General features: G+C 43.4%; 1 protein-coding gene across 4 annotated transcripts in view; it reads right to left on the reverse strand.

The window, feature by feature from the left end:
- Positions 1 to 2773: 2773 nt before the first annotated feature.
- Trim66 (tripartite motif containing 66) overlaps positions 2774 to 15043 on the reverse strand; it is a 61262-nt gene continuing 48992 nt past the window's right edge. For 3 of the 4 annotated variants that reach the window (XM_048360564.1, XM_048360565.1, XM_048360563.1), the window contains 10 exons: positions 10448 to 10969; positions 10096 to 10288; positions 8168 to 8228; positions 7561 to 7735; positions 6975 to 7264; positions 6415 to 6541; positions 5562 to 5636; positions 4375 to 4527; positions 3785 to 4003; positions 2774 to 3032 (listed from right to left, as the gene is read on the reverse strand). In XM_048360564.1, the coding sequence (XP_048216521.1) occupies positions 2973 to 3032; positions 3785 to 4003; positions 4375 to 4527; positions 5562 to 5636; positions 6415 to 6541; positions 6975 to 7264; positions 7561 to 7735; positions 8168 to 8228; positions 10096 to 10288; positions 10448 to 10969 (1875 nt within the window). In that variant the 3' untranslated portion in view covers positions 2774 to 2972. The remainder of the gene's footprint in view (positions 3033 to 3784; positions 4004 to 4374; positions 4528 to 5561; positions 5637 to 6414; positions 6542 to 6974; positions 7265 to 7560; positions 7736 to 8167; positions 8229 to 10095; positions 10289 to 10447; positions 10970 to 15043) is intronic. The other variant, XM_048360567.1, reaches the window with a different exon arrangement.

Genomic DNA, 15043 nt, shown 5'->3' on the forward strand with positions numbered 1-15043 from the left:
GGCCTACATCGTAAGAGCTGGGGAAAGACACCACCGGATGGGTACAGGACACCAAAACTCACCAGACTATTAGCAGGACGCTGACATGGGGCTGAATGTAAGTACCACTGCCTGCGACAAGCAGGGTTTCTCAGGTGCACCCATGCTCATACTCAGGATCAAATATACCCATCTTCTGTGGAAGCACACTTGGCAAGGTCACTATGCACCGATTTTTGCTACAAAATTCCATCAACTGAAACCACTCTGTCTTTCTCAGCATAGCCAAGAACCAATTTCTCTTCTGAGACAGTTTGTTATACTCTAAGAAGCCAGAACTTACTGTATTTCTATCACATAACTTTGTCAAAGGCCAAAATGCTCAACTGACTTCAAAGTGGGACCATATGAGAACAAGTCAATGAGAATCTGCATAAGCAAAGAGCCTAAGAACAAGGCAGATACTTGGAAAATGGGGGTTCATGTAGGTCCTGTTTCATTTGTTAAATTTCTAAAAAGTCATGTTCTGTTTTCTGCATGCAAAAACAAAATACAGCAAAATTGTAACTAAACATATTGGCGATAGGCATTTGGAAAAGTCAGGGAATGAGCAATGTCACGGGCTAACCAGCATAAGGAAGGTGTGATGGTCTACGGCTTCAAACCTTTGTAGGAAAAAACAGCTTACTTCCCACCCCTGTATACTCAGGTGCCTAAAGAAAGCCTATCAGCATGCAGTTCTCTATAATGGGAAAGGAATATGGGACTCTACCACACTGCCAAGACCCCAAACTGGGAGCTTTATTGATAGAAAGGAAGCAAGTTTTGTTTGTTTTGTTTTGTTCTGTTTTCCAGGCATTTCTCATTAAAATGTGATCTACAGCTGATCCTGGGCAAAGAGCTCAATCATGTTTAAGACTTTCACCCCTCATTGACTTTCCAATACCAAACACCACAAAGCTCACTCAGAGGTGGTAGGAAATGGGCCACACAAAGGGCAGGAATTAGGAAGGCAAGTACAGAAAGAACTTTGCCAAACCAGTTTGTTGTTTAAAAAAAAATGCAAAGATGATACTTTCAGGCATCATTTCTACACATCAGAAAATTTTAAGAATTGAGAAGAAAAGGACCAGAGCCAAACCAGAAAGTCACATCAGCCCCAAACAGCAAGGACTAAGTCCAAAGACTAACTGACCAGTAACATACTGAAGACCTAAAAGTAGACAGTACAATTATGGAAACCCATCTATTTAAAAGAGCTTGTCACGTGCAGCTGAAAAATCATCAAGTCAATGGGCAAAATTTGCTATGAAGAAAGATGATTTTAACCCTAATGAGGAAGGAAGAGTGGTATCTTTGACTCAAAGAGAAGAAATGCTTTCTAGTAAAGATACAATTTCTCATTAGCAAAGGCCCTACAAACAAGAACTTCCTTAAACTACATCATAAAACTATCACCTGAGACTCTCTCAAAATTAGTCATACCATGTCAGGATTAGGAAGAGCTATCCCAAGACCAGACCACTGAAACGGCAGGTCTATAGCTCCCCTAACAGTATTACCAAAGGTCCCTCCTCAACCAAGCCATTGCCTGGGAAGTCTCTGGACCCCAGGAACTGTCCGTGCCACTTGCTCACAAACATTCTGCACAGACCATGAAGATCCACCTGAGACGCAAACTGGAGCTCCTGTTACCATGGCTTCTTTTTCCTGCGTTCTCCAAGAACTAAGGCCCTAAAGTTACGATTTCACCAAAGGACATTGGCTCCTCATCTTTTGATTTCAGCCTTCTCAACTTTTGACAAAACTTCCCCCAGAGCTGCCTAGGCCTGTTGCTGTGGCCTTCTCCAAACTCCAGGACAAAAAAAAAAAAAAGTGCCATGGAGGATTGGATTTTTCTGGGCTGTGGACCTGGAGGCAGGCTCATAGAAGGACCCACTTTTGATCTTTGGCTGTATGAACATGAATAGGTGGAAAAATAGAATCTTTATGCAGAAGGAGAGACCCAGCAGAGTGAGCTGCTTCTGGATCTCTTTCCTTACCCAGCAAATTCTGTACCAGAGGCAGACAGCAGCTACCTCACAGTCTCCCAAGCAGGGGTCAGGATCCAGACACCTGGATGGAGATGATGAAGGGCTGGCCACTGACAAGCACAACAGTCACTTCAAGGAAGGCAGGTCTGACACCAAAGTAGTGCTATGGACCCCAAGTAAGTGGCACAGTGGCAGATTTCCAAGTTGGTATCTTCTTGATGCAAGTGAAATCTGAGCCAGAAGATGCAAGTGGTCTCAGAAGAGTGTCCCACCTCAGACAAGAATGCATACCATCCAGAGCACTTTTCCAGTGGCCACCTAAGTAAACCTCAGAAAAGGGAGTCTGAAAAACAAATACCCTGAAAACCGTTAGAACCCGAGTAGGCATCAACTGAGACCCGTGGCCTCTAGATGCCTCCATTATTCTGCCAGTGGCAGGTGCCTCTGTCACAACAGGATAAGCAAAGGCAAACAGTGACAGTCTTTGGCTGTGCTGGGCTGGAGATCACAGGCCTTCCATATGTCTACATATGTCCAAACTTTACTCCCTTCGTGTGCCCACTGCTGAGCCAAGAGTTCAGACATATGCACTACTCCTGAGCCCTGGACACTGAGAGGTGAGAAAGGTCTGCTTTCCTTAGCAGACAGAATTCACCAAGGAAACCAGGTGCTGCTGAGCCCGGCCAGGCATGGTCTTGTCAAATGGAACCTACACATCAGATTACTCTGGCAATAAGGAACACCTCTCTCTTTCCTATTTATTACTGAAATCTTCTCTGCAGTGGATGCACTGTGGCTCCCAAACAAATGCTGTAGATGCAAATGGTGAAGAAGAGCACTACACAGCTCGACAAGACGCATCTCACATCCACATTCAGAAGAGAGTAAGCTGAAGGATGAGGAGGAATGGTCAACAAGATGGGACGCCAGCCACCAGAGTGCTCAGCCTCCTCCCGGCTCTCATACTTGCGAGATGCTGTTGGCCATGCGAAATGACATTTTCTTTGCTTTTTCATTCTCCTGAGAGAGAAAAAAAGAGACGTGTGTGTGTCTGTGTATGTATGTATGATATATATATACATATATATATATGTATATATGGAATTAGAATAACCAAACATAGGATTTAGTAACATAAAAAAGATAAGAACCAAGATTGGGGTTCTGCAGTTGGTGTTTCTACCCCAGGAATGCTCACTGAGGTCACTAAGTATCATAAATATCATAAATAACTTGCGATGGCTGGTCACACTTTAGCACAGTAGACTTGACAATACATTCCATTGAAATTTAAAAACATCAAACTGATGTTTCAGGTCTACACAGGTGGCACCAGCCAAAAGGCCCCAGAAGTTCTGTTAACAATCAATCCCTCTCCTTCCTTCCAAAAACAGATTCCTTCATTTCCTCCCTTTAACCCAAAAGACCAAGCACTGAAATTATGTGCTTCTTTTCCCATGGATGTCACAATCGTTAGACAGTGTAGTATAACCAGCACTGGCCAGAGTAAGGACATCATTTCTCATCCAATTCTGTTGTTGATTTGCTAAGTGACCCTGAACTAGTACCTCTCTTCAGTGGTAACAAGTTGATGATTCCTGTATTGTCTTCTCTTCCTTCTAGGCTAAGGGGTTAGAAGTGAGGGTTCACTGTCACCATTAGCTATCTGAGCAGCTCCACTCCAAGTTTCTCTGTACATATGATTCTGTTGCCCCCTGCCTGCCTGCTCGTTCACCCACTAGCTGGCAACTCAACTGACAGCAACTCTTTACCATATGTCGTCGCCGCCTCTTGGGTTGGATGCCTTCCTGCATGTAGGGGGGCCATGGGAAGCCCTGGGAGATGGAACATCCATTCCCATTAGACACTTCCTCAGAGTCTGAGTCTTCCTGCCTTGGTTGGGCAAACAGTTTCTCTGGATAGATCTCCTTCAACCAGCCTTCAAAGAACACTTCCAGGCAGCGCCCAGCCTCCGCAACCTCTGAATCCGGCTGAAAGGGCAGAAAAAAAGGAATGATGCGGTCTGTTTCTATAAGCCCATTTCTTCCAGGACCCTCCTCTCAATGGCACAAAGCCCTGGATGGCCTATCCTGGGATGTCTAGAACTTGGCATAACCAGTTTAGTAGCATCTCTTAAAGCAGAAGTGAGCACACTAGTTACCCAAGTTGTATAGTCACTCTGTCCTCCTGAGACCATGCTAAGGCCAAAATGTGGGGCAGAGTTTTTTAATACTCAGCACAGTATACCCCAGGACTTCTTCCTGGAAGCCCAGGACCGAACCTACTCCTCTTGACTCCACCTCTATCCAAGTTTTGGGGTTAAACTGGGAAATAGGAAAGAGTGAAAACAGGCAAGACATACATAATTGAACTTAGCACAGTTCCAGAACATGAGGCGCACATCTGATACCACTTCCTCTGGAGTAGTATAGTGAGCTGGCTCCTTCTTTTGCAGCTTCCTACGGATGATTGATAGATCCATTGGCCTCTTGATAATCTGGTAGTAATGCCGGGCCTTGATGAAGGAGAGAAAGGGAGGAGGAGGGAGAGGAAGAAGGCGGGGGAGGGAAGTGTAGGTATAGATAAGAAGGAAGAAGAGGCAGAGAATGAGTTGGAATATAAGTGAAAGACCAGAAGAAAGACAAAGATGAGGAGCAAAATAAATAAATAAAATATGGAAAAAGAAGAAAGAGAGAAAGGAAAAAAAGCAATGTGTCATTTCTAAGTTAGGTGTGATACAGTAGCAGTAGTGATAGGAAAGGGAGAAAACCTGGAGTGGCCATGGCCCACCATCCACAAACTAATACCATCAATACATCCAGTCCCTGGGCCCACCCTTTTTTTAATTTTTATTTAATTTATTTATTAATTGAACACAAATTTTTTTGACAAGGGTACAGTTACATAGTAGGGCAGTGTGTACATTTCTTGTGATATCTTACGCCCTGTTTTTCTTTCCCTTCTCTAGGTCAGGTAGACATATATACAATACACAATGTATCAAGATCATATACAGTACCCACGTGTCCAAGCCCAAGAAAATTCGCCTAGGGCTTTAAATGTAATGTCGATATTAGACATATTAGACAATATGTCGACAGTAGTCTTTTTTTTTTTTTTTTTGCCAGTCCTGGGGCTTGGACTTAGGGCCTGAGCACTGTCCCTGGCTTCTTTTTGCTCAAGGCTAGCACTCTGCCACTTGAGCCACAGCGCCACTTCTGGCCGTTTTCTGTATATGTGGTGCTGGGGAATTGAACCCAGGGCCTCATGTATAGGAGACAAGCACTCTTGCCACTAGGCCATACCCCCAGCCCCTCGACAGTAGTCTTATATGAATGTACATACATAGCTTTTGAGCTATTGTATTCCACTGAGAGGTCAATTTTTGACCTTTACATGTTGAGTAGTTGTTTGGTTTTAGATACATACTGTTGGGTCGCTGCCTGGGCCCACCCTTGGTACCACCATAATCCTGCCCCACAACCTAGGACCTCTGAGCCTATGGGCAGAAAGGACATTAGCAGACATAAACAGTGAGGTGTTCCTTACCAGAGGGCTAACGGGTTCATGGAATGGTAGGCTGAGGCTATTGCAGCACAAGGACAGTACCAGCTTCTCACACTTCTGCAGAAATCAGGATTAGCAACAGTATTACTTTGTTCTGGACCTAGCTCAACAAGAACTAAAGATAGTGACCCTCATTATCTGATTCTGTCCCACAGAGTTCCAGCCACATACTAATAAGGGATTGTAGAAAAACTGCTGGGAGAAGGAAAATCACCCAAACTTCCATGGGCCAAGTTGTCAGGTATGGCTTAAGATACTTTAGATCTTAAATGTCTCCCAAAAGCTCACATGTTGAATTGAAAGCTTGGCCCCTAATGCAGCAATGTTCAGAGATGGGATCTTTGGGGAGTGACTGGATCATGAGGACTCTTACCTCATCAGTGGATTAATCCCTTGTGGTTCACAATTGAATGCATTATTGGAAAAGAGTGGAACCTTGAAGATGTAGGGTATCGAGGTGGAGAAAGCAGGTCACTGTGGGCATGCCCATAAAGGGTATACTGTGTCCCTGGCACCCCTTCCTGCTTTATGGTTACCATAGGTGAGCAAGCTGCTTTGCTCTACCCTATGCTTCCCACTAAGGTTTTTCTGCCTCACCACAGTCCCAGACACAATAAGTAACCACGATGACCATAGACTGAAACCCCTAAAACTATGAGCTCTTCTCCAAAAACAAAACAAAACAAAAATTACTTTCCTCCTTTAAGTTGATCTTCTCTGTGATGGGAAGCTGATTAACACAGACAAAAGAAAGGTACTCAGAAGGGCTCTCAACTCTGTGCATGCAGGAGGTGGCTCCACACAGAAAACCTTGCTCCCAAAGACCCCTCCTTACCTTCTGGTCATATATGCTCAGACCAGGAAGCGCCCGCACTCCAGGCTGGTTATAGCGGGCATTCTCACAGTCATACTCCATCTCAGGCTGTGTCAGGCTTCGGCACAAGGTACACACCCAATCTCCCCTGCATGGGCAGATGGGGCCATATTAGGCCTCAGAACACTGGTTAGGGCACTCTTCCCTGTCCCTCTGCCCCAGGACAGGCATGAGAGGTGATGGTGTATAGATAACTGAGTTCCTAACCCTGCCTCAAAGAGAATGGCTTCCTTGCCACAAACTTAAAAAGAAATTCAGTAGCTCAAGATTTAGTAAATTCAGAAAAATAGGAGTTAGGGAGAGGCTAGGTAGGAGTACAGAAACAAATCTGTGTTCATGAACAACCTAAGAACAGAGAACAATGGGAAAGAAGCAAACCAAATTTCCATTATCTACCTCATCTACTTGTCTGTGTGTACACTACTGTACACCTAAGGATCTACTAGCCTGGCCTGGAACAATAATATAATCCAAGAAGGTAACTGAAAGCCAGGTGCCAACCCAGGACTGCAGTGACTCACCCTGGGAAGCTGAGCAAGGCTGGCACATGGCAGGAAAGGTGATACACTTTGGGGCAGCGATCACAGCACAGCAGCTCTCCCCCATTGAGACACACAGCACAGAAGTCCTCATTCTCTATTGGGGCTGGGGGACCCTTTTTGCCTCCAGGAGTTCGAGGGATGAGACGCTGTTCTTCAGGGGACGCGCCTTCTACCTCTGGTGGTCGCTGTCCAGCCAGAGATGTGACAGTGACCTTTCTTCCCCCCAGACCCGGGGCCTGGATGGCATCAGGAAGGTTGTTCTGACTGACCTTGAAGAATAAGTAAGTGAGCAGTCACAGCGCAGTACCAGCAAGCTGCTGAGGGATAGGGGAGAGACAATTCCTTATCACTTACTATTAGAACCTCTTACTCTAGGACCACAAACCAGCCACGTCTCATGAATGCTAGACAGCTCATTCCTGCTGCTCATCTCCTTTGCAGGACAAGGTCTGCCAAGCTATAACCCCACTCACCAAAAGCCAAAAAGCCAGAAATCTAGCAGTATCATTGAGAAAGGAGAGGCCCCCTACACAGGGCTAAAGTTCAATCCAGAGAAAAGTTATACCTTAATGGACATGCTGGAAGACTCAGTGCCACACTCAATGACGAGCAGGAAGCTCCCATCCTGATCATTCTTCTGGGGCTTCAACTTGAACACAGGCATCTCTCCTGAGGAAGCAGCACAGATCTTGAGTCGCTCCAGTCGCACATAGGGAATCTTGGGCTCACTACTGCAAGTTCTGTGGTAAAAGAAAAGCATGAGTTTGAGCAGGAGCCTTCTCTGGCTCTAACCTCTAAGTCAGGTTCATCTACAATTCTACACCTGAACTATTTAAGACATTCTCAATTCAACCCTCTACAGATCCACATCCAGCCTTCCTGATGAGCTCTACTTGGTCAGACCCTGTGAGATACTGGGAAACCCCTGGTCAAAGGAGGGGCACCACACAGGGCGCATGCCTCACAATGCGGAATCCAAGACATCCTACCACAATTATCTTCGGCATCTAACCCCATAGACCCCCACCTAAAGGTACAATGACTGAAGAGTTCATGTTCAGGCAAACTTCTGCTTCTAGTTTAGTCATCAAGGATGCTTGCTTCCTGTGGCAAAAACCTTGCAGTATTGGAAGTTGATGGTGGGGAGGGAGAGGCTGGCTAAAAATCTTTACCTGATGCTCTGGTTCTCTTTTGTATCCAGCTCTAGGGATCCTTGTTCAAAATTCTCATGCTCTAAAGTAAAAGACAAATACCCATGATATACATTTATGACAACATATTCTGTCATACCTTTTACTACGTTTCTGACATTCATTCTTTTGACCAGACATCTGTCACACAATTGTTACCTACGCTATAATCATTCACATTAGTAACAATCCTACCATGGGTTTCCTTCCTAAGAGAGAAGAATGGTCATTTTCTGTTAAGGGTGGAGAATCCTTTCTTCTGCCATTTGGTTATTTATAACATCAGAATTATCAGTACAAGCAGATGGGTCACAGGCAACAGACAAAAAGCATACACGTGTGTTCCATCATGCACCAAATGGTATTGTGGATCTTATATGGACTAACCACCTGCTAGGCCATGTAAGACCCACAAAAAGATTCACCATCCCTGGAAGATGAACATACCTACCAGAGGTTCCCCACAGGTATGTTTTTAGAACAAGCATTGAGGAGCCAGCTTCTCACCTTCAAAATGAGCTCAGAAATCACTTGTTTCCAGCAGGATGTCTCACCACCTCAGAGAGGTTTTTCTGGGAAGTTTACCTTTTCCGCTAAGTGCTGGGATTCTAGCTTTTCCTGAGAATACAGCTCCTACTCTGTGGTCCAGAGGCTCCAGGGAGTCCTGCATAGCACAGTCTGCACAGAGGGGCAGCAGTGGGGCAAAAAGAGAGAATACTGGATGCACTGTGCACCATGCAGTATCCTTAGCTGTGTCCTTTACATGGGCAAACAGAGTCCAAACTAACTATATAGAATGCAGGGTTACATTATTGTACATAGTAAGAACCAATAATTTTTCAGCTGATCTTTTAATCAGTGTGAGGAGAAAGGGAGAAAATGTACTTCTCTTTTTATTTATTTATTTATTTATTTATTTATTTATTTATTTTGCCAGTCCTGGGCCTTGGACTCAGGGGCTGAGCACTGTCCCTGGCTTCCTTTTGCTCAAGACTAGCACTCTGCCACTTGAGCCACAGCGCCACTTCTGGCCATTTTCTGTCTATGTGGTGCTGGGGAATCAAACCCAGGGCTTCATGTATACGAGGCGAGCACTCTTGCCACTAGGCCATATCCCCAGCCCTCTTATTTATTAAATGTATATAAAATAAACTGAGAATTGCAAATTAAACCAACTTCAAATACTAAATAAAGTCCCAAATGATCAGTAGGTATTCGATTCCTAATCACTCAACTGGCCCTTGCCTTCCACAGTAGAAACAAACCTCTTGTCTAGCGTAGTTTAAGAAGGGATTTGAGGGGCTGAGAAGAAAATCAGAGCTACTTCCAAAGGTCCAAATTATTTCTACTCTTCACATTATTCACATTATTGCTGGATACAAGGAAAATTCTTACTGCTGCAGAATAAGTTGCTAAGAGATTTCACTATAGCTATTTGTCCCAGTAATCTATGAAGACAGTAAAACTAGTCCTATTTACAAAGAAAGAAACCAGCTCTAGGTCAGGTATCTCACCCAGGCCCAAATGAAAAAGAGACAGAGTTGGTATCCCAATGAAATCTATCTGACTCCAAAGTCAGAGATGCTTTTTAACCTATAATATTATGCTAATGCTAGCCCTGCAGGGAGGGGCGGGGTGTTTTTTGGTTCCCTTATATGAAACTTGGAGCCCTGGACTTTTTGCACGGGGAATGTTATAAGGACACTTACATAGGTCACCCTGGCCACAGTGAGTGAAGCAAAGCAGTGAAAGTCACTCCTGGAGGAGACAAGTGAATTTAACCTCAGAAAGATGCGGTGCTCCCAGGCTTTAAGCCTGTCTGTCCACCTCAGTCTCACCTGGAAGTGCTAAGTCCATTTTCTCAAATCTCTAGCCAACATGAAAGACAATCTACTTTACTTGAATCTCACCTTTTGGGTGTTGATACTGCTGCAAAGCTGTAGATGTGCTGACTACTTGTGCCACAGGAAGTTTTTTCACGGAGAGGTTGATTGGCTCCTCCAGTTCTGAAGAGATGGCCAAGTTCTTGGGAAGAGCCAAACTTGGGGCTTTGGGGCCTTGTCCCAATGAATCAATGAAACGAGTGGAATCCTCACTTTCCATCTTTCAAAAGTGAAAAGCCAACAGGAATGAAAACAATCACTTCTTTTGATCATCAGTGCTCTAAGAGCTGTTAAGCTAATGCCACAATACGACCATCAGTGGCCAAAGATTGCCCAGTGACAAGCAGAGGAAGTTTTAAGTCATTACCCCAGGACTTACCTTACACAGGGTGTTGCCCACGGAGACATCAGCCCCATCTCTGGAGCACAGGCTTTCCGAAGTTTGGCCAGAGCCAGGACTAGAACTGGATCTACTTTCCAGCTGTATGTCTGAAACTGAAGGTATGTTCTGCAGAGGACAAGTGGCCAGACTTTGCACAGCCTGGGTGTGACCAGACATTAGGCTGGGCCCACCCTGACAGTGGTCACTTGCTAAACTTGTGATAGCTTGTGAAGAATCACTCATCAGGTTGGGCATGGACTGGTATGTGCCACGCACAAGGTTTGGTATGGACTGTAGATGAGTGGTTGTCAGGCTTGGCATGGTATGGTTCTGAACACTTGAAAAGTTAGACACAGTTTGTGGAGGGCCACTCAGAAGGCTTGGTACTGCCTGGGGAGGACCAGATGTCAGGCTGCTCACGCTGTGGATCTGTGGCTCTAGGGTCCTTGCCAGTCTGGTAGATGACAACTCCATCTCCAGAGTGTTGGAAAATCCCATGATGCTCACTGAGGTGGAGTGCTACAGAAGCAGACAAGAGTAAAGTCAGGGTGTTATGCGGGAATATACTCAGTTCCACCATGGTTTCTGCAAGTCCCATCCTAGGAGGGATGCATCAATGAGGCACCCCTCCTCCCTTACCCAAACCAATGCCAGGCCCCATCAATCTACCCCCAAGCATCTCTCACCCATTTGCTAATTTCTCCCCACTAAGAGGGCCTAAGTAGCATAACCTACTTTCCCATCTCCATAGACAACAGAAGTGGCGAAATACAAAGTACTTCTCACTGGAGAAATACAAAGTACTTCTCACTGGAGAAATACACATCTGGTCACATCAATCTTATTCATAAAACCCTGCAGTGCACTCCATTCTTCTTAGAATGAAAATGTTAAATGGCTTCCAAGGCATTAATGACCTGTTTCACACCCTCCTTGGTAACTACAGCTCATATAATGCTGTCTTTACTCTCTGGCCTCCAGTGCCTCATACATTGTCTTCAGTTCCTCCTTCACCATAGCCCTCACCCCTTCCAGACAGACTGCCTCATGTCTGGGGAACATTTTCTTACCCCTTCAGCCCCCTGTTCCATTTATCCTTCGGAACTGAGTTAACTGCCAGTTTTGCAGCAAAGCCTCTTTCATTCTCTAGGCTGGACTAGACTCCCACCCTTTTACGCTCTCATAATGCCTGGTTCCTTGCACTTTTCGTTTCACAACACAATATGTAATAGCATTTGATGAATTTCTCCCTTCCCTGTGAAACTGTAAACTCCATCAGGGCATGGATTTTGACTATTTTGTTTACCTCCTGTGCTCTTAGACCCAAGTGCAGAGCCTACATGAATAAATGAGTTTAATGAGCTACTTAAAATTTTAAAGCACTGTGTGACTGTTTATTCTACAAATCTTAAGCCAAATGAACAGCAGCTAACAACTAACAACTGAGTCTGAGTCTCCTAAAAATGATTATTTTTTTATGGCTAAGTTTATTGAGAATTTATTATATGCAGGGCAATTTGCCAAGTGTTTTACATATACTGCCTCATTTAATTCTCAGAATAGCTATTAAAGGGTTGTGGTGAAGGTTAGGGAAATAATCTATATAAACATTTGGAGCAATGTCTGGTATATGGTTCTTTGGGAGATTTAACTACATAAAATGAAGGGTTGTATTAGTGTGTGCAATAACAATAATTTTTCAGTTGGCTTTTCAGTGTGAAGGAAAATTTATTTATTAAATGTATACAAAAGACACTGATTGTTGTAAGTCAAATATACTTCATATATACAAACAGCTGCTTCTACTGCTACTGCTGTTATTATTGTTGCTGTGACCCTAGTTTTGCACTTGAGAAAAACATGACTTAGAAAGTCTTCAAAGATTTTTATGTTTCTCTAAAACATAATTTTATAAATTCCCATTTCTCTTTATTTGTGGTTGTATGTAGAAATACAACACATTTTTATGTCTTGATCTTGTACCTTGAGACCCTGCTAAAATTACTTTGGAATTTTCTATGCAGTTCTGTGCACAAGAATCAAGTCATAATGACATTTCTTTTGTACTCCATACCTACAGTATGAAGCTGAATAGAAGTAGTAACAGTAGACATCTTAGTTACATTCCCAATTCCACAGGATCTTTTCTCCATTTTACTACTAGTAGACTTGGGATTAGTTTTTTTATAGAGAGGATCCTTGCTTCCAAGGCCACATTCTTCCAAAAGCTGACTGCCTCTACCCTTTTTCTCTGTCCCATCCTCTGTCCTTCAATCCTTGAATTTCTTTGTCCTTCTGTTCCCCTTCCTTTCTTTTTTCCTTGTTATCATCTTTCTCTTCTCCTTATTGTTAACAGCCTTTGAAAGCTTATGTTTCCAATTCTTTTTTTTTTTTTTTTTTTTTTTTGCCAGTCCTGGGTCTTGGACTCAGGGCCTGAGCACTGTCCCTGGCTTCTTTTTGCTCAAGGCTAGCACTCTGCCACTTGAGCCACAGCGCCACTTCTGGCCATTTTCTGTATATGTGGTGCTGGGGAATCGAACCCAGGGCTTCAAGTATACGAGGCAAGCGCTCTTGCCACTAGGCCATATCCCCAGCCCATGTTTCCAATTCTTAATTCTCAATTTTAAAAGCAGATGGATGAAAAGCCAGGCATGGTCATGCATGCCTGTAATTCCAGCTACTTGGGAACCCAGCCAGGGCAAAGTTAACTCAAGACTGTATCTGAAAACTAAAAACAAAAGGGCTAGGATATGGTTCAAGTTGTATTATACTTGCTGTCTGACTCTAAGTTTAATCCTCAGTACTACTGTTTTTTTTTTCTTAAAGAAAGAAAAAGGAGAGTCATTAAATACTTTATCTCTCCAAAGAAAAAAATTGCTTCTCAAATTTTCCCTAGTAGTCAATATGGAAAAAAAAAAGTTGTAATTTTCTCTCTATATAATCTAAGTCCCAAGAAAATGAAGACTGAAGAGGAGAATGGGAAGAATGATCAAATGAAAAAAACTGAATTAAACTAGGCATGGAGCCCAGATTAAGGAACTGGCACCAGAAACCAATGACTTTCACAAACATATCTCTTACTACCTCTGTTTCTCTACTATCATAGCTTTGTAATATTCTATACTTCCTTGTCTGTGGATAAGGATATCCAGTATCATTGCATTCCCTTTTGTAATATATAAGAGTTTAATCCTTTGAACTGTATTCTTTCACCTTTTCCCTATTTGGCATATATACTTAATGAGTTCTGATTTTTTTTCGTGTACCCATGGTAGACATTCAGAATGACATAAATGGTTTTTAGTGAGATCTTTGCTGCTAAGCATTAACAGCACCAGGATCTATCTGGACTATCAAACTAAAAATGGTCAGGTATTGTACGTCACAAGTTATGCATACAAGATAAAATCTCCAATATCAAAACTTGCCACAGTAGGGGTAGAGATCACATTTGTAGAATATCAACTCTCCTGTCCTAATAACTTATTGTGTACCATGAGGTGTGAGTTAATGTAATAATAAAGGAGAGGAAGATACACACGGTGAGCCTTGGCAGAAGTATGGAAACTATGTCACAGTTTCTTTTAAAGTGATCTTGCTGGGTCTGCTCCTCTAACACCCAAAAGATAGTCTGAGGTCAGTAGTATGTCCTAAGAGACTGAAGACTAAAAATTGAGTTCTTTCATCTCCATATCTATAGACAATCACAGGGAGGCTATTTATATCCGGAGATGGGATGAAGCTCTGCTTGTTGTAACAAGAACCAAGGAAACTTCTATGGGAGAAGAATTCAGTCACAGGTATATTAGGATGCCAGTCCCAGCCCCATTTCTATAGCCTATACAAACATAATGGCATTTCTGGAACCTGCATTCACTGTGTATTATTTCCAATACTTCATCTATCTCTCTGGAATGAAGTGATGAAATAAGTGTGTGTGTGTGTGTGTGTGTGTGTGTGTGTGTGTGTGTGTGTGTATACTTATTTCATGTATCCTATGAGGGGTGCCTCCAGGCTGTTCTGCTGCCTGTGGTACCTCACATAGATGAAGAGTTCATCTGCCAGTGGATATGATAGCATCTGTCCTTTCCAGAACCCAGGATTTGCCAGAGATCAAATGAGAGAAGGTAAAAATGCACTTCCTGCTGTAAAGTCTTATAGGGTTATCACTTATACTTGTAGACTGTCAACTATATAACTGATACCTTGACCAGAAATGGGTATTTTCAGGGCTGGGGATATGGCCTAGTGGCAAGAGAGCCTGCCTCGTATACATGAGGCCCTCGGTTCGATTCCCCAGCACCACATATACAGAAAATGGCCAGAAGTGGCACTGTGGCTCAAGTGGCAGAGTGCTAGCCTTGAGCAAAAAGAAGCCAGGGACAGTGCTCAGGCCCTGAGTCCAAGGCCCAGGACTGGCCAAAAAAAAAAAAAAGAGAGAGAAATGGGTATTTTCAGATTTGCAAGTGAAATCAAACTATTATCTAGTTCAGGGAAGAAGAGTCCAAAATGCCAAATTCATTCACTCTAATGAGCTTAGATCATATTTATGGAATAAGGGGAAACAATCTGAGCCCAAGACTTCCTTCTTGG

Source organism: Perognathus longimembris, chromosome 13 (genome assembly GCF_023159225.1).
Source record: "Perognathus longimembris pacificus isolate PPM17 chromosome 13, ASM2315922v1, whole genome shotgun sequence".
NCBI lineage: Eukaryota > Metazoa > Chordata > Mammalia > Rodentia > Heteromyidae > Perognathus > Perognathus longimembris.